At 35.0% G+C, this 19,708-nt stretch overlaps 1 protein-coding gene across 4 annotated transcripts in view; it reads left to right on the top strand.

Moving 5' to 3' along the window:
- Positions 1 to 2,605: 2,605 nt before the first annotated feature.
- The window catches only part of PHF14 (PHD finger protein 14), a 170,564-nt gene continuing 153,461 nt past the window's right edge, over positions 2,606 to 19,708 (top strand). For 3 of the 4 annotated variants that reach the window (XM_076006406.1, XM_076006407.1, XM_076006408.1), the window contains exons 1-3: positions 2,606 to 3,290; positions 3,804 to 3,914; positions 13,110 to 13,915. In XM_076006406.1, coding sequence (XP_075862521.1) covers position 3,290; positions 3,804 to 3,914; positions 13,110 to 13,915 — 918 coding nt within the window. In that variant the 5' untranslated portion in view covers positions 2,606 to 3,289. The remainder of the gene's footprint in view (positions 3,291 to 3,803; positions 3,915 to 13,109; positions 13,916 to 19,708) is intronic. The other variant, XM_076006409.1, reaches the window with a different exon arrangement.

Raw genomic sequence — 19,708 nt, 5'->3', positions numbered from 1 at the left:
CCAGCCTGGGCAACATAGTGAGACCCAGTCTCTACAAAAATATTTTATAAAAAGTAGCTGGGCATAGTGCTACACACCTGTAGTCCTAGCTATTTGGGAGGCTGAGGCAAAAGGATGCCTTGAGCCCAGGAGTTGGAGGTTACAGTGATCTATGATCATTTCAATGTACTCCAGTCTGGGCAACAAAATGAGACCCCGACTCTAAAAATAAAATAAAATAAAATAAAATAAAAATAAAATAAAATAAAATTTTTGTATATGTGTACATACTATCTGTGAAAATTGATTAACTTAAAAACTTTTAAAACATATTATTCACTTGTTATATACATGAGAAGTTTTTACTGTATAATACCAGAGTAGATCAATGCTACCTAAATATTGAAGAAAATTCTGTAGCAGTGTTTTAACATAATTTGATGAGGGTGATTATCAATGAACTTTTTATTAGAAAACATTGAAATAATTTTAGAAATTTCCATCCATATAGAGTTGCCATTGAGAATTCTGATTTGAATCTTATTCTTATTTCTTTATAGATATCCTGTCGTTTCTGTCTGGGAGTATTTAGGATTTTCTTAAAGTTCAGAAATTTCAGCACAATCTTTCTTGCTTTCTCAATAGTATTTTCTCTTGAATGTCTCTGAAAATATTAACTACAGCAAGATAAAAATGAGCCATGGATTCTCTGCAAAGGATTTATGATCTCCTTAAGGGATCACAAATGACAGCTGTTTGGCTAGCTGTCCTACTTTTGGATTGCCAAGTTCACTCAGCAAGGTGAGGGAAGAGAGGAATTGCTTTGCACAAAGTATTATAGAAGTCTTTTAAAAAAGAATTTGTGTATCAGTCAAGGTATACTGCACCAGAAACAGAAACCATTTTGTGTTTTCAAGCAGAAAATAATTTAATAGTTGGAATTAGGTATTTACAAACTCAATGGGAGGCCTGGAGAAGAAGTTAGGGAGCTGCCTTCTGAATTTTGGCTCCAAGGTTACACAATTTGCAATTCAGTTGTCAGGAAGCTGGTGCCAGTTACTGCTTTTGTGGCTGCCCATACTGCAACCACCTAACATCTACAACTCTCCTATCTAGATGCCAGAACAAGTCATCTGGCCACTCCATTTTGGATGGAACTCACACCTATTGGAGTTTGTTTGCCTGCTGCTACACCTGCAAGAAATTGGTGACTACTTTCCTTCTATTTTTAAACCTTGAAAGTCCATCTTATTGGCAGAACTGAAATCACACCTATAATCCTAGTTCTAAGGGAGTCTGAGAGATGTAGCTTTTATTTTGACAGCACCTGTAATACAGAAGTGCATGAGAATAGTGTCAGTGGACAGTGTCTGGCCTAGTTTTCTGCTTTAGTCTACTCAGCAGCTATATACACCCTTCTACACATAAATCTTCCCACAACAACGTAGCGATAAAACCAGGCTGCTACCAAATATAATGTAACTATTCCTAATATAAATGAAAACATTGTGTCCTTCAGGGTCAGAATTTGTTCTTGCCCCTTCTGGGGTCTGACTCTAGTTATAAGATGCAGTGAGGGGATGCAATAGGGATGGGCATGAGGAAAACTGCTATCCTTTTGCGAGGTAATTACCTCAGGTGAGACCATATATTATAATGTCTTCAATAAGAAAGAAGAGTCTAATTCTACTTAACAAAGGAGGCTCTGAGATTTTGAGGTATCATTCTTTCTCAATAAATATCCTAAATTCTTACAAACTTGCCTCAAACCTGCAATTTATAGGTTTAGACTTCTGGGAGTTGACGGTATAGGAAGGGTACATGTGAGTAGGCTCTCCTTTATGGTTTATGAATATTTTCTATGCTGGTTCTTCCTATTTCTTCAGATAGCTGAAAGTCAATGGGGTTTCCCTGCTGTAAACCTGGTGCCCACTCTAATAATCTCTGGAGTTAGATTTCCCATTTAATAGAACTGAACTGATATGTAAACAGTATAAAAACTATTAATACTGCTTCTGATTCTAGCTTTTTAATAATGTTTTAAAAACAATTAACTTATATGTGAATAAATGTAGCTATATACTGTTGAACGACTGCGATCTGATTGTACATACTGTCCTCAAGTTTTTACGGGTTTAAAAATTCATCTAAAAAAATAAATTCCCTAAGTGCATACAAACACTATTTCACATTGATGTGGACAAACATCCTGAGAAAATACATAATATACTTCTGAGAAGGAATTTTCCCAATATTTATTCTTTCTTTTACTCTTGGCAGTCCTGTATCCGTTTTATGCAAAAATGTCTGTCCACCGTACGATAGTTAATTATATAAATAAATGAATATTTTTTCTCTGTTAGATTTATAATATTTAAAGCAGTAAACAAGGTCTAATTATCCCTTTCCAGAAAATAAGATTTTTACACGTTCCAGAATATTTTAAGAGATGGAATTTATGGAAGCAGCAGGTAGAGTGTGGCTGTCGGTATCAATTGGTTTTTGATAGCGACTTAGGATAGCGAACTTCGCTTTGTTGGAAGTTTACTCAGAGTAAACCCTTAAAAACGAACCAGAAACAAAAAGTGGCCTCACAACGATTTGGACCGAAGGGCGGGATTAGGCTAGGCACAGAGAGGGCGGAGCCTTAGGGGTTTGTGGGCGGAGCCTCACAGGGTCTGGGAGGGACCTCTGCTCCCGCTCGGTACTACTCGGCTCTGCTCGGCTCCTCACGGTTCCGCCGGCTCCCTCTCGACTTCCGCTCGGCTCTATTCGGTTTCTGCTCTGGGAGGGAGCGGAGCGGCGAGTCCCGCGCACGCGCTCTCGGCTTATGCTGCTCTCAGGGCCGCACTCAGCCTCATGTTTTCACTTCCTTCTCTTCAGAGCTGTATCCGGGTCGTTGCTTTCCCTATTGTCTGAGGCAGCCTGCCTCGGACTGTGCAAATTCTGGGTCTTTTGTTGCTTCTGGTGCAGGCTAATAAAGTTTTTCTTTATTTTATTTTTTTTCTTCTACTTTTAACGGGAGAAATTGACTCCCCAGGGCCGCCGGGTTGGAAGCGCTGCCTAGGCCGGAGGGCTCCTCCGGCCGGGGAGCGCCGTGGGAAGGGGAGCGAGCGGCGAGGGCCGGGGGAGGACGGGGGAGACTTCGGGGCTGCTCCTGGGAGCGCCCTGGTCCGGTTGGCGACGCCGCCGATTTTAAATAGCATCTTTCGGCCTTGTCTCCGCGTCCCCAGTCCCCGACCTCGGCGCTGCCTGGGCTCCCGCAGCCTCTCCCTAGGTCTCCTCCAAACGACCACCTCACGGATTCCTTAGTAAGTGTGTCCAAGGCCTCCGCGGCGAGAAAGGTCTATTTTAGCCCTTCTAGAAGTCAGGGCTGGGGGAAACGGGGCAGGGGTGGGAGAGCCCTGCGGGAAGCTGGACCCTTCGTGGACGCTCTCCCTCCGTGGCCCGTGGGAATGAACAACGCTTCTTTTATTCCCTGGGCTTTGCGTTTTCTTTCCGTTGACTGTCACGGTGTCCGAATGAGGAGGGATTACGAGGGAGTCGCAGAAACATCTTGACAAGATATGCAAGAAGAGGGTCAGCTTCGATTTTATGCGGTCTGAGTTGGCGTTGGCCGTATCCCTGGGCAGGAGCTGTCCACAGAAATCCTCAACTCTCCCCAGCCCACGTCCCAGCCCAACGTTCCTCCGACCCCTTTTGCTGAGAACGCAATTAGTCAAAGATTCCCTGTGCGAGGTCATCTTTATCTTCCCTCAGCAGCACAGCTCTCCCCTGTGTTTGGTGTGATTATGAATGACGAAGTTATTTTTTTCTCTCAACAGTGGATCGCAGCTCCAAGAGGAGGCAGGTGAAGCCTTTGGCAGCTTCTCTGCTGGAAGCTCTCGATTATGATAGTTCAGATGACAGTGATTTTAAAGTTGGAGATGCCTCAGGTAAATGTTTCCTTCTTTCTTCCCCTTACCCAGCTTTCTGGAGTTGGGCTTATTTTTAGACTTTTTTTTTAAATTGGTTTTGATGAAAATGTCAATTTAAAGTAAAAGCACATAAATTTCATTTGTTTGTTTGACTTCTCTCCCACATTACCCTAAGATCCTATCACTAGATCTGCCATTGCTTCTGTTTTCTTTGATACTTACTCAGAGATAATTAGGGAGGGAAGGACTTTTTCTTAAGATGCAAAAACATTTTATCTATTCTGCACCTTAAAATATATGTATGCTTATTTCATAGATGGAGGGAAAAAAAATCCAGAGACAATATCCCAAAGTAGAATAATATCCTGAGAGTAATGTGGACCGTGAATAACCCCTGAATAGTGTTCTACACTTTTTAGATCAGTTGGCACCCTCTGAGGGGAGTTTTGCATTTTGTCCATTAGCTCTCTTACTATAATAAAATAGACTGAAGTAAAAGCTGTATTTTATTTTTTTTTATTTTTTTTTTATTTTTTTTTTTTAGAGCAGAGAAACAAGAGAAATAAAGCTGTATTTTAAATTATAATAGATGCTGGACCTTGTGGATTCAGCCTTTCAGAAATCATTGAGGTTTAAAACATCCGTGCTTGCTTATTATACTTAGTGATTTTAGAAACAACGTTTTAGAAAGTCGTATGTTCACCTTTTACAAAATTGGAAAACCTAGAAGCCTGATTTTCCTTTGTATCTTCTGCTCATTGTACCTGATATATGTATAATATATAAAGTTTTTATTTATTTAAAAACATTTTTTTCTTGGAGAGCTTGGAGTCTTACTATGTTGCCCTGGCTAGTCTCAAATTCCTGGGCTCAAGTGATTCTCTAGCCTCTGCCTTTCAAAGTGCTGAGATGATAGATGTGGGGCACTGCCTGCCTGTTTATAAAGTTTTAATTGAAGGAATCTGAGAAATTAGGTTGAATATTTTATGTGAAAAATACTAATGATAATACTAACATGAGCAATAACAATTATTTACACTTCCACCCCTTTTGATGGAAATTTAAATAAAATGAGAAAATCTTTTCCCATTTCTTTACTTTATCAATTTTTAATATCCTTCTGGAGAGTTTGCTACACTTAGTCATATCTCTCTTTTTCCTTCTGGTTTTCTTCTGTTTTTTTCCTGCTAGAGATGGTAAGAAGGGATGAAATTAGGTTGTGTTGTGTTGCTGTTGCTACTTTTAATTAATAACATCAACAAGCAGAATTTGTGTTTATTGATGACTTTTTGTTTGCATAATCTCATTTAATTTTTACACTAGATTAGTGAAGGAGATACTATTTTACAGGCAATAGGGATACTGAGTTTAAAGAACTTGCCATGAGGTCACTCAGGCAGTAATGGAGCCAATGGATTTGACTCCAGAGTTTATAGTCTTTGCTGCTTAGATCCCAAGACTTGATAGATGGAATCTTAAACTGAAACTACTTGGATATTGTGATTACTAATTGAGTTCCCTCCTATCAATTGAAAGTTGATAAGTTTATCTTGAGTAACTGTTTTTTTACCTTTGTTTCTCAGTGCTTTATCTCCCACTTAGTCAGGTTTGCTGGTATTTGGTACTTCCAAAGAAAGGAAAGAAAGGGAAGAGTAAGGAGGTAAAATTTTAATCTTAGTTCTCTTGGTAAAGACCTTGGCAGATGGGAATATTCCTGGCAGAATATGGTTTTAGTTTGTTATGGTTGATGTTGTAAACCTTGACAGAAGTAGTTGGGTCTCAGAAGTTATGAATTCTTTGAATATTATTATGGGGAAAACCCCAATACTTATTTTCTTTAAGTATTTCATAGTTATTTCTGTGACAATAAATCCTGTCTTTGTTGATACTTTTTTTCTTTTTGTTTATTAAAATGTAGTCATCGACAGGTATCATTTCTCTTTACAAGGTATAAAGCAATCTAATGATACAAACATAAACTACTTTCTCTAAATAATTTATGATACTGGTATCATTTCTTTTTACAAGGTATAAAGCAATCTAATGACACAAACATAAACTACTTTCTCTAAATAATTTATGATATCAAGCTAAGTACAGATTCTTGACCTTGTTAAGTCCTAAGAAGAGTTGAAGGGAACTGTTTCTGTTATTTGTGAAGAGTGAGAGGATGAGTTTTGTTAGGCTGATATATGTGTGTGAGTATATATGTATGTGTGTGTGTGTGTATATGTGTGTGTATATATATCTCCTAAAAACACTAAAAAATATATACTATACCTTCTGTTCCTTTCTCAAAATAATTTATAGTATCAAGCTAAGTAGAGATTCTTGACCTTATTAAATCTTATCAGAGTTGAAAGGAACTGTATATTATTTGTGAAAAATGATAGGATGAGTTTTGTTAGGCTGATATATGTGTGTGTATGTGTGTGTTTGTATATGCATGTATATGTGTATACAAATATCCTCTAAAAGTACTCAAAAATATATACTTTGTGTCCTCTTGTCATATAGTACCTAGTCTGCTGCATTCATAATTGATTTCCCTGGCCTCTGGGTAGCTTTAATTTCTGAGCTAAGGTCTAAGGTCACAAATTTATCTGTGTAGTTCTTGGTATGTTATTATAAAAGGAAATTACGTAGAAAATGATTTTGTTTAAAATAATTAGTAGTTAACAGAAATTGAATCATGTTTTCTACTCTTGGTGCAGGTACGTTGGTGCTCCCCATAGCTGAGATGTTGGCTTACTCTAGATCTGTGGTGCCCAAACCCTGGGCCACAGACCAGTACTGGTCCTTGGCCTATTAGGGACTGGGCTGCAGAGCTCCATACCCCCACACCCACTGGAAATATTGTCTTCCATGACACTTAGGAAGGGAAGGGGGTTGCACAGCAGAAGGTGAGGGTTGGACAAGCAAGGGAAGCTTCATCTGTATTTGCAGTCATTCCCCTCCTCATCGCTGCATCACTGCCTGAGCTCCGACTCCCTGCCCCATGGAAAAACCATCTTCCATGAAACTGGTCCCAAAAAGGTTAGGGACTATTGCAAATGACCAGTGTTTCCTCTTTGAATCTTTTCTCCTTTTTGCCTGAGACAGTATATTTTGTTAGACTCTTATAGGAAATAAGACATTAGTCCTGTCATTGTTTTTCAAACATGTTGAAGTTGTGGAATTGCAACCCTACTTATGAATAGGAGATTAAACTGGAGATGGAGAATTAATAGCTAAATGTTGGCATGATCATATCTTCTTTCAAAACAACCTCCAGAAATGACTTAGTGAATGAACTACTGACTTCCTTAGAACTTAAATATTAAAATGGTTAGATTGATTGGCCTCAAGTTTTGTTAACTGGATTCTGTGCATCAATTTCTTATTCTCATTTTGAAATCTGAAATTCTCATATAAAACCTTTTCTTTTTGGCTTTAAGAATAAATATAGAAAACACAAAAGATTATTATCAGCACCCTTGCAGATAAGTGATATTTTACTCATGTGCTTCTCAGGTGATGATAAAATAGAAAAAAATCAACATTGCTAGAGAATGACCTGCCAATAAGATTGGCAAGTGACTATCAACAAAGTTAATAATTATAAGCCTCTACCTTTAAAATATTCTGAAACTGAAGTTAGTTTATCTTTTATTTTTAATATGAAAGCAAAACTAAGTTTCCCATTTTTGATTGAGGGTAGCCAATAAATAAAGTTTAAAATGAATAAGTCCTACAACAGAGTATTTATGTGTTAGAATTATGGTGATAATCACCAGGAGAACCATAGGTAGAAATGTTAGGTGGAATCATATGAAACCACCAGTTTTGCACATCTAAAGCAGTCAAATATTGGCAATTTCCAGGTTCAACCTAGTAAAAGTGGTTATATTTGAGACTTGAGCCTAGTATTGGGGATAAGATTGGAGACTTACTTACATTTAATTATCTGCTGTTTAAATTGGATGTTTCAAAAAATGTGTACATGTATTCTATTAAACAAGACAAACTAGCAGTGCCATGTTTAGCCTGCCCACACTGCTCTGGCAAAAGTAAAATGGTTAACTTGAGATCTTGATCGATGGTTAGTTTAGTCAGGCCATATTGCCAGGAAATAATTTGACTTGAAGAGTCAGGCTGAGACTTTGGGAGTGTTTTGCTTGTGCTTAATTTGACTTTGAATAAATGGATCAAGATATGTTCATTGTATATCTTTAGTTTTGTTTAGTGCTTTGCTAGATGTTATAATTAATTTATAAAGAAATAGTAATACTATTAAAATAAGTAAAATGATTATGTAAATAAAATAGCAACTAGAATAATTAAATAAAATAATAGGTGACAAAAAGGATGATTGATCACGTCTTTCAGAGGACATGGGATTATAGACTAAGTAGAATCTAGAACAATTTCACTGAGGGTCTAAGATGGACCTATGTACTGAAAGGAGAAGATTTCGATAAAGAGCAGTCTTGATGTGGGAAATAGTAAATGTTAAAGGTGTGGAGGCTCAGAATTGCCATTTATATTTGAGGATCAGGGTGAGTAAAAGGATGGTAGAAGAGAGATAAGCCTGAAAAAGTAGAAAGAAGTCAAATTGAGGCCTTAAATTCTCAAGGAGAGTTTCTCAACCTGGGCACTATTGGCATTGCATAATTTGGCACTATTTGTGTTTGATAATTCTTTGTTGTGGAAGTCTGTCCTATATATATTGTAGAGTGTTTAGCAGCATCCCTGTCCTCTACTAGTGTGGTCCCCAACCACTGAGCTGAGGACCTTGGCCTATTAGGAACTGGACAACACAGCAGGAGGTGAGAGGCTGGCAAGCCTGTGAATCTTCATCTGTATTTGTAGCTGCTCTGGATCACTGTGCATCACTCCATAAGCTCCGCCTCCTGTCAGATGAGGGGAGGGGGCATTAGATTCTCATAGGAGGCAGCCTTACTGTAAATTGGCCATGCAAGGTATCTAGGTTTCCTGCTCCTTATGAGAATCTAATGCCTGCCTGATGATCTGAGGTGGAGCTGAGGCAGTGATGTTAGCACTAGGGAATGGCTGCAAATACAGATTATCATTAGCAGAAAGGTTTGACTGCACAATAAATGTAATGTGCTTGAATCGTCTTAAACCCCTCCCCCCCTTACCCACCACCAGTTGTGGAAAAATTGTCTTCCATGAAATCAGTCACTGGTGCCAAAAAGATTGGGGACCCGTTGGTCTACTAGACGCTAGTAGTATCTTCCTCACCTGCTCCATGCCTGCTTCCTTTTTGCACCTATTATCTCCATTGCCAGATGACCTTTGGGGGAAAAATAGTCCACACTTGAAAACCACTGATTTAGATTTACCTAGAAAATATAAAGTAACACAGCTGGCACTAGAATCAGAAGTAAAAGATGAGTTGTGTTGACTGATTGTCTTTGTCAGGAGATGTACAGGATTAGTCAAAGATGGCCCCAAGATGAAAATGCTATATAACTGATAGACTAGTGATATCTATTGTTTATATTTGTAGTACTAATCACTGTTACACTAGATCAGTGAACAGAATAACTCAGATTGATGAAACAAAGATTATGCTGGAAAGTTAACAAAAAAACTCTGAATTAAATAATACTGATTTTTATTGTTTAATATTTATCCTGGGGCAAACTTAAGCATTGGATATAATGGTATTGATGGTTGATATTAGTTAAATTAATTTTTTATTTTATTATTTAAAATTGTGAAAGGATTATTGAAGCTTGATTTTTTTAAATTCTGTAACTAAAAAAATTCCTTACCTGTCTGCTAGTTGAAATACCCATTGCTTGGAGAGTTTCTTTTCTTCTTTTTTTTTTTTTGAGACAGAGTCTCACTTTGTTGCCCAGGCTAGAGTGAGTACCATGGCGTCAGCCTAGCTCACAGCAACCTCAAACTCCTGGGCTCAAGTGATCCTCCTGCCTTAGCCTCCCGAGTAGCTGGGACTACAGGCATGCGCCACCATGCCCGGCTAATTTTTTCTATGTATATTAGTTGGCCAATTAATTTCTTTTTTATTTATAGTAGAGACGAGGTCTTGCTCTTGCTCAGGCTTGTTTCGAACTCCTGACCTTGAGCAATCCACCCGCCTTGGCCTCCCAGAGTGCTAGGATTACAGGCGTGAACCACCGCGCCCGGCCGCTTGGAGAGTTTCTGATGTATTGTGTGTTTGAGAAAGGCTGCTTTTTATTTAACTAAACGTGAAGTAGGATTTCAATTTTAAAGATTTTTTTTAATGTAAAAAAGTTTATTGTAGACTTGGAATTAATTCCGTCCTTATGCCTATGATATCTTTATTTGAAGTGTCTGTCAGATACTTTAGATTTCTTCAGTCTATTATTCCTTTTTTTTCAGTTATCTCTTCAGTCTATTAATACTTTTGGAAAGGGTGTAGAAATGATAGATTTGGAACATGGAACAGAGTCATTTTTTGATTTTGTAGTAGTGGGAAATTTTTTCTTTATATCATGAAAATGTAGACAGACAAGGACCTTGATTTTCTCATTGTCATTATTACCCAGCTATGCTTGTAACTAAATATTGTTTATCTCTGTCCCTCAAGTGCATATATAATAAAAAGAAGTGATACCTAATCAGATGAAGTTATTTTTCAGAGATAAAGAACTATAAGGCTTGTTATATTCCTGATCCCTGCAGTTAAAGCATGGCTAGTGTTGAGAATGAAGGGTTGAGTAAGCAAGTTGCTTACTAGGATTTGGATTTGTGGAAGAATTTTACATTCTTCTCATAATACATTGATAAATATAAAACATTTATATATTTTTTTTTTTTCTTTAAGGTAGCTGTAGAAGATGAACTTATAAAACATTTAAATCTTTTAAAAAATTGCTTTCTTTTCAGGCATGATTGCAAAACAAAAACAGAATCAAAGAGTATCAGTTTACTTATAGTTTTAATAATTAATTAATTAATTGGCATTGCAACAACAACCAAAACAAAATTGCAAAAATCCCTGACATTTTGTAAAGTTTACCAAGTAATAGCAAAGTTGGGTTGGCTTCAGTTGTGGTCAGGTAATAAACACACTTCTGCCCCCAGTTAATCTTAATTTTGTATCTGTCATTAAGTTTTTGTTAGTAAAAACACTTTTGGGATATTGATCCAGAAGAAAAGTATTTTTCATTTTATCTCTGTCTTCTAGTTCTCTTAATTATGACATTATTTGTAAGGTATTTCAGTTTTTATTAGTCAGTGCGCAGAAGAGATCTTTTTCTGCCTTCGAAGCATTTTGTCAACTCTGTTTATTAAATCATTATTTTAAATGTTCAGAATTTATTATTTTGTTATCAGAGGTGATTTTTCTTGGTAGGTTGGGTCTAATTGTTGTGAGTGATTTTCATAATCATAATTTTCTTAATGCTTTATAGAGCTCTTGAATTGAAAAGAAGTCACCTGTTTGTGAGTTATATTGGGTCCATACTCAAGAAGCTCAAATATCCAAGTGTTTCCTAAGTTTGAAACAAACTTATTTGATAGCAAAACATGACTGGAACTGATATGAGTTTATTTATATTATAGTGTTTATTTCTCATACTCTGTAAATATGCTTTCTACTGCAGAAATAATGTGTTTGATAATAGAATAGTACTGTAGACTTCATTGGGAGTATTAGTGTAATATATGGTACATATGCCATGCTACACTTCTAAATTCTGAAAATTTCTGAATTCCAAAGCACATCTGGCTCCAAAAGTCTCAAGGAATTGTTAACCTGTATGATAATTGTTCTTGTGGCCTGTGCAATCTTGGTTAGGATGAGACGTTTTTTTCAGAGCAGTCTGGAGTAAGTTATGGATACTTACATGATAATATTGAGATTGTTAATGATTTCATAGGGTCAGTTAACATCTGTTAAATGTTAGTGTTTATTTTTTATGTGATTCAACCTACAGAATATTTTTATTATCAGTCATTTGTATTGGACTTCTGAGACACTTTAGATACAGATACTAATTACAGACAACTTCCTTTACTTTTATTGCTCAGTTAATTTTATAGAGGTCAAAGCTAGTTACATTAATAGAAATTAAAATGTGGAATCACTGACTGTTTTCACCATGTTATCATTACCTTTTTCTTGGTTATAGGTATATAAAATTTATTATCCTATAGATTTTACTATTTGTATTGGCCAAGACTCAACTGGTTTCTTCCCGACCTCCCCTTCCCTCTCTTCCCCTCCTCCCATTAATCTCTTCCTTCAAGTATTTTAGAGTTTTATTTATTTGATTGGGTGCAAAAGAAGGTTACTGAGTAGTGTTAGATTGAGAGAGACTGGGCTGCCCTAGGCAGGAATGGAAGAAACTTGCTAGAAAGTTTATAGTTCTTCATGAGCTCTTTAATGTCCTCAGCCTAACTTTCTAGTAATTATGGTGACTGCTCTTTTCCAGGATAGACTCCTTTATTGATCAGTTTCTTCCATACTAGGGCCTATGGTAGTTACTGCCTAGAATTTTTGAAAGTTTATGTGACTCTTCTTTTACTGATATGAACAGTATCCTGTTATGCAGGAAAAGTGTAACTCCTCTTGCAACTTCCATTTTCTGTGCCATTGCTATTGTCTTTTTTCATCTGTGTACCTGGTACTCCTAAAATTAATTTAGTATATAAGAGATGTGGTATAAGTTGACTATCATAAATACCTATGCTAATTTGGTGGGTAAAGAGTAAAATAAATGAAACAAAGTTTTTTGGGCCAGATTTATCTTGTTTTGGATGTGACTCTTTCAATACTTGTAAGTCCATACAATTTATAAAAGGAAGATGTAAGGGAAGATTTTTTTCTGTAGTATATTATAATTAAATTTAAATCAGGTACCCAATTTAAAAAGAAGCACATTAACTTTTAGAAAAAAATTGCCTCTAGGGTACCAAATACAGCATGAACTATATGACACAAGATAGTGTTCTTCTTTTTAAAGCATATTTTAGTTTAGTTTAGAGTTACATATATTCATCTTCATTAGTGCTATACTGAACTAAAACCATTATATCAACTTCATTGATTTATTATTTAATCAGGTTGGGAATGTCTACCATTCTTTGACTTAAATTTGTTTATATTGTTTTACAAATTATTCACAAATTTTGGTGGTTTCATTTGTGTCAGCGTTGTGTGTGTGTGTGTGTATGTATATACATATGTGTGGTTTTTTTTTCTCATATTTTCAACAGATTCTGAAGGGAGTGGTAATGGAAGTGAAGATCCCTCAAAGGACAGTGGAGAAGGATCCTGTAGTGATTCTGAAGAAAATGTTTTAGAGGAAGAAATGAATGAAGATATTAAAGTAAAAGAAGAACAACTTAAAAACTCTGCAGAGGAAGAAATACTGTCATCAGAAAAACAGTTAACTAAAGTGGAAAAGAAGGAGGAAGAAGAAAATGGAGAAAGACCTAGAAAGAAAAAGGAGAAAGAGAAGGAAAAAGAAAAGGAAAAAGAAAAGGAGAAAGAAAAAGAGAAAGAGAAGGAAAGAGATAAGGAAAAAGAAAAAGCAACAGTATCTGATAATGTGGCTGCTTCTGCTGCTTCCACCACACCAGCCACAAGTCCTCCTGCTGTTAACACATCCCCTTCTATTCCCACTACAACAACTGCTACAGAGGAACAAGTCAGTGAGCCAAAAAAGTGGAACCTTCGTCGAAACCGACCACTTTTGGATTTTGTATCCATGGAAGAGCTGAATGACATGGATGACTATGACAGTGAGGATGACAATGATTGGCGACCTACTGTAGTAAAGAGAAAAGGGAGATCTGCATCTCAGAAAGAAGGAAGTGATGGTGACAATGAGGATGATGAAGATGAGGGAAGTGGGAGTGATGATGATGAGAATGATGAAGGCAATGATGAAGATCATAGTAGCCCTGCCAGTGAAGGGGGTTGCAAGAAGAAGAAGAGTAAAGTTCTTAGCAGAAACAGTGCTGATGATGAGGAACTGACCAATGATAGCCTGACACTATCTCAAAGCAAGAGTAATGAGGTAGATCAACCCAATTTTTATGATATCTGTCTGTCTGGGGAAAAGGGAATTCTTCTCTAAATCACGCTACACATTATATTAAGTGGCTTCTTTAAAATCCTTTTTATTGAGAGCTATGGGAGTGAATGAGCACTCTCACTGTAAGATTTATTCATTTGGTCAACAAACTTTTATTGAGTTTCTACTATTTGTCACCGTTCTCAAGGAGCTCAAAATCTCTGTCCTCAAGGAGAAATATATAGAGAAATATTTTTATATCCATAGACTTGGGAAATGATAGAGTTTTCCATTCTCCTTTTTATCCCCCTTAATCCATTGTTCATAGGACTGCTGAATGGTGCTGAATGAATTATGAAAACAAAGGTCACCTTTCTTTCAATTTAGTTATGTTCATATCCACATAAAAATGTAGGGCTTTAGAATACTTTAGAGCAGGGCAACAGACAGCTTAATGATTTTCTCAAACTTTTAGAGATTCATTTTAAAGGTTAATTCTTTTACCAGTTATAGCACCCATTATCTGTATAGTCACCAAATCTTTATATATATGGGAGTACATATGAACTATATATTTAGTGAATAAGTTTTCTCTACAAGGAAATGGGAAAAAAAGCAAACATTTCCATCATAAAACAAACATTTTTATCATAAAACTACAGTAATGGCTCAGTTCTTCCACTCGAAGTTCTACTACTGAAAGTTAGGTTTATCCATTGGGCCCAGAGATGCATCATTCAAGACTCTTCAGTCAAACACATTTGTGTCTCTTTGTCTGTGTGTTTATGTATATGTTTTTCTTCAAAAGAAAGATTGAGTTGTCTTACATGTAGATGTATCTGTTACATCACATGTAGAACTAAAGTAATTAATCGTCATTTCTGTTAATGTGTTTAGTCACCAAAATTTATTTCTTTGCTAAATGCTTTTTGTTTTTTCATGTCTTTGAAGTAGGTTAAACTGGTAGAAAGATTTTTAATTAAGTTTCACTTAAAAATTTGTTGATTTTCTTACCAAGATAATGTACAGTAAGCTTTCCTTATCTCTTATTTATCAGTGGAGATGAGATGGCAGTTTATATTTTGGATAGTAAACATTGGTTAACTTTATGCCAACTTTCATATGAAGAACGTTGCCTACTATCCTGATTCTTATCTTTAGGTAAAGGAAAATTGTGGTTTGTGAAATAGAATCGTATTTTTAATGATATAGCACAGACAATTTCATATTATCAATGCTATCTTAGGGAAACAGGTATGGAAAATCCAATTGTTCATATTTAAGTTAGACATAAATTCATTTTATTTTATAGCACTTAATACTCTGTATCTAATGAATAAAATTACTTTTGGCAGCATTACTCCATTTCTTCATTTTTATTAGGCTGATATTCACAAAAGTAATCTAGCTAATGATAGAAGCAGTATAGATTAGATTTATGCTAAGGTGTGGGGGACACTCGTGTTTAGAAACTTGCTATATAAAATGCATACGTTATCTGTTTCCTAATAACCTGTAGTTCATAACATACTGCTTAAGAGGTTGTGCAGATTAACATTTTATGATGCATTTAAAGGCTACATGTGTTGTTTAGTTTTTTCTCAGTAGAAGACACTTTAGTAAATAATGGGACCTTTTATGTTTAGGTTAATAGTCCAAAGATATTCCAGGAATGAGATTCTGAAGCACTTCTGGGAAAAGTGCCCATGTAGAAGAACTTATAGAAAGCTTATAGAAAGTTAATTTTCTCCCAGAATAACATTCTGCCTAAAAGCTTCATAACTGTGTTTTTCTTCACAATTCTATTATACAAACTTTACAATAATTTTTTGATGATTCTGATTCTATTTAAATTGTATTACTCAAACTAGATATTACATTTTAATTAAAAAAACTAATCAATTGAGATTATTACTTAAATTTTAAATTTCCTGTTTCTATGATCTTGATTTTATAAAAGCATGAAGAAAGGTAATCATTGTTGCCTTGTGGCCAGTGTTTGTATCTTAATCTTCCTAGTTATTTTAGATAGTGGTAATTGCTAAGTGATAGTTACTTAAGTATATATTTGTTTATATTTGAAATTTTATTTTCTCTTTTACTTTAAATTTTCAGATACCACTGTGTAGTAGAGATAACTGAAAATACAACTTTAGAAATACATAAATATATTTAGTTTATAAGCAGATAAACTTTTTTCTTGGCTGCTATGTCAAGTGTATTTTGTGGGGAAAGGATGTAGGGCATAATTTTTTTTTTTCAGCAGTAGAATCAAAGAAAAGGCATGGTTTTTAGGTAAATGATATGCTAACTTCCATAATTTTGAAGTTTCTTATGAGAATTTGATATTTTTTTGAGCAGAGCCCTTTGATAACTGTTCCTCTTAATAGCCTTAATATACCTATAGAACAGTGGTTCTCAAACTTTTTGGTCTCAGGACCCTTTTACATTCTTAAAAATTATTGAGGACTCTCATTATTATTTATGTAGATTACATTTGTTGATAATTTACCATTTCAGATTAAAACTTCACCATACATCCATAAGAGAAAAAGAGAGTGAAAAAGGCAAATAGCATTTTTTGTATCATTAAGAAAATAGTCTTTACCTTGTAGATCCCCTGAAGGTGTGTTCCCTGGACCACATCTTGGGAACTACTGCTCTAGAATTGGGAATTTGATAACCTGCATTTTCTGCAAATGGGCACCTGTCTTTGTTAGTAGCCTCATGGTATTTTTTAAATTTAGTGCTGTGTGACTAATCCTCCTGAAATATGATTGTATGTCTTTTTAAACAGTTGTATTGAAGCTTTTGAGATTCACTAAGATTATTAGTTTTCTGAGGTAAGTTTTTTGGGAAGGACAGTGTAGCATTTTCAGAAAACAGTTCCTGTTTTCAAGAATTTGAAACTAGAGCTTTGGATGAGAATTAGTACATGACAGAAAATTATGTCAGTAGAAATGGCAGGTTTTTTGTTTTCGCAAAAGGAAGAAAAACCCCTTTTTCACAGAATATTTAAAATTGGAGACAGTTTGAATTACTGTTTTATCATTGTAACCTTATATTCTTTGCTGAGTAGAAAACCTTTTTTTGTAAAAGTCGCTATTTTGTTAAATGGATTAGATGCCTTGTCATGTTCAGAAATAGCAATTGTCAGCTGTTTTTTGCTAGTTAAAATATAAAAATTTTAGCTGGGCGTGGTGGCTCACGCCTGTAATCCTAGCACTCTGGGAGGCCGAGGCGGGTGGATTGCTCGAGGTCAGGAGTTCAAAACTAGCCTGAGCAAGAGCGAGACCCCGTCTCTACTATAAATAGAAAGAAATTAATTGGCCAACTAATATATATAGAAAAAATTAGCCAGGCATGGCGGCGCATGCCTGTAGTCCCAGCTACTCGGGAGGCTAAGGCAGGAGGATCACTTGAGCCCAGGAGTTTGAGGTTGCTGTGAGCTAGGCTGACGCCATGGCACTCACTCTAGCCTGGGCAACAAAGCGAGACTCTGTCTCAAAAAAAAAAATATATATATATATAAAAATTTTGCCAAAATTTATGAATATGCTTCACTTTGGGGCTTGTGAGTTATTAATCAATTTTCTTTTTACACATTTCAAAATAAAACAAATTGCTCTAAGTCATAAAAGAATTAGTTGTGTGAGATTGTACAAAATCTTGAAGATTTTAAAAATTTAGGGGAGGAATTATTATTCAGACTTTTTGGTATACTAATTTTTTCTTATCTTCAGAGCAATAGGATTCTTTTAATTATGATTTTACATGAAATATGCTGGAATTCCCTTCTAGTAAACACACATATAACTTAAATAAAATTTAGGGTATTGTACATACCATTTATAATCATATATGTAGAATACCTATATAAATGAACCCTAAACATTTTAGAGCCCATGGAACACATTGGGAAGTATTATCATTTTGGGGGTAAATTTTAAATCTGAGGGGAAAAAATAAAATAATTTATTATAAGTAGTCATTGATTTATTAGTATAGAGTATATAAAGTATAGTATATATTATGTAATAGGAGAATAGTTGAAAGACAATATACATCTTCAGAAATATGCTAACAAAAATTGAAGATAAAGTAGGTTTATATGGGTCTCATCATAATTGTGCTTAAACCTATGTTTGATTTATTAAAGAAAACTTAGGTCATAATTTTTTTAAACAGGATGTATTATTTAGATTTTCCCATTCAAACATTGTCTGCCAGCCGTTTGGTTAGGGGATATTGTAGGGGTCCAGTTTCCTCCATTTTTCTCTTTCATTACATTTCTATTAAGAGGGATGATCAAGAGTGCCAGAAATACTAGTTAATTTAGTTTTCTCTGCCTCTAAGCGAATATGTATGGAGACACATTGGTGTAGAGATACAATTTAGACATTTTTTCTGAGCAAAATGGAAAAATAGGAAAATAGAGAAATGAGAACTATCTGTTGAGCCTCTATTTTCTGAGCCATAGAAATTACTTGTTTCCCATGTGGGTAAACCTTTTTTCTAGGGCTGATTAGTTGTAATTTTACCAGATAAACACAAATAACCTCTTAATTATGAAACTATGATTGTTTGCTAGGTCATTTCTTAGTCTGCAATTTTTTTTTTTAAATCTAGAAATGGTATTTTAAGAAAAAAACTTCTTTTTTTGCATTTACCAGGGGGATGATATTAATATGTAAAGTGGCAGTGCTTATTGAAGCATCTAACTTTTCTTTTGGGGTTCTCAAAAGTGTAATGAATTGACAGTTCATGCTCCTCTTTTTGAATTATCTACAAGAAGTGCAAGGAAAGGAGAAGGGAATGGACATTTATTGAGTGCCTAGTATGTGCTAAGAACATTCTTGCCATATATTATTTTGTTCTCACAACAACCTCATGAGGTAGGTATTATTTTTATCACCCCAATTTTACACATAAAAAAATGCAGCCTTGAGGTTCAACAACTATTAAGTGAGAGCTAAGGGTGAAATCTAAGAATATTTGACTTTAAGTCAAATGCTGTTACTTTGAAGTACGGTTAATGGTATGAAAATGTGGGCATACTTTTGTTTGCTTACTGTACTGTAAAACATAAGAGTTTTCTTTTTAGGATGTTTTCATCACATGAGTTTTCTTTTTAGGATGTTTTCATCTTTATTTGCCAGCCATTTGTTAGCCCCAAACTATTTTGTTTGGTTTTTATAACAAAGATAGAAGCTAGATATAAAACTCTGAAGTACTAGAATTATCAAGGGAAATGATGTTATATCCTTGTTGACTTTTGTATTCTTTTCTGATTTGTTTTTCAGATTAACTGTAATTTAGATGTGATACACAAAATATATTGAAAGAATTATTAATTTTGATCTTCAAGTATTATTCAAATGTCATTTGCAAATTGCTATTGAAATGATGGTTCCAAATATTAACCCTTGGATATTGGTCAAGTTTAAAAGATTATAAAAATATTAATATGAAACAAAATATATTTAGTGAATATATGGTATGAAACTTATTTATTAGATTTGTTTCTGAATATTGTTACATTCATAAATGAAAATATATAGACTCAAGTGCCATCTTTTATTTAATATTAAGTTCAACCTATTAAATATGATAGAATCATTTTCTTGTTCACATATTTAAAGTTTAAATTCATAGTGTAGAAGGTTTAAATTAAAACAAGCAGACTCCTTTTTTTCCCTGAAATTTTATCATATATGTATCTGTTAATATATCTTTCTTTCTCCTTTAATATAACTAGTTAGGTGTCTTTATTACCAGTATACACTATATATTTCT

The sequence above is a fragment of the Microcebus murinus genome, chromosome 9, assembly GCF_040939455.1.
Source record: "Microcebus murinus isolate Inina chromosome 9, M.murinus_Inina_mat1.0, whole genome shotgun sequence".
In the NCBI taxonomy this organism is placed as follows: Eukaryota; Metazoa; Chordata; class Mammalia; order Primates; family Cheirogaleidae; genus Microcebus; species Microcebus murinus.
Note: the sequence above shows the minus strand (reverse complement) of the source record. Positions and strands in the feature narration are given on the sequence as shown.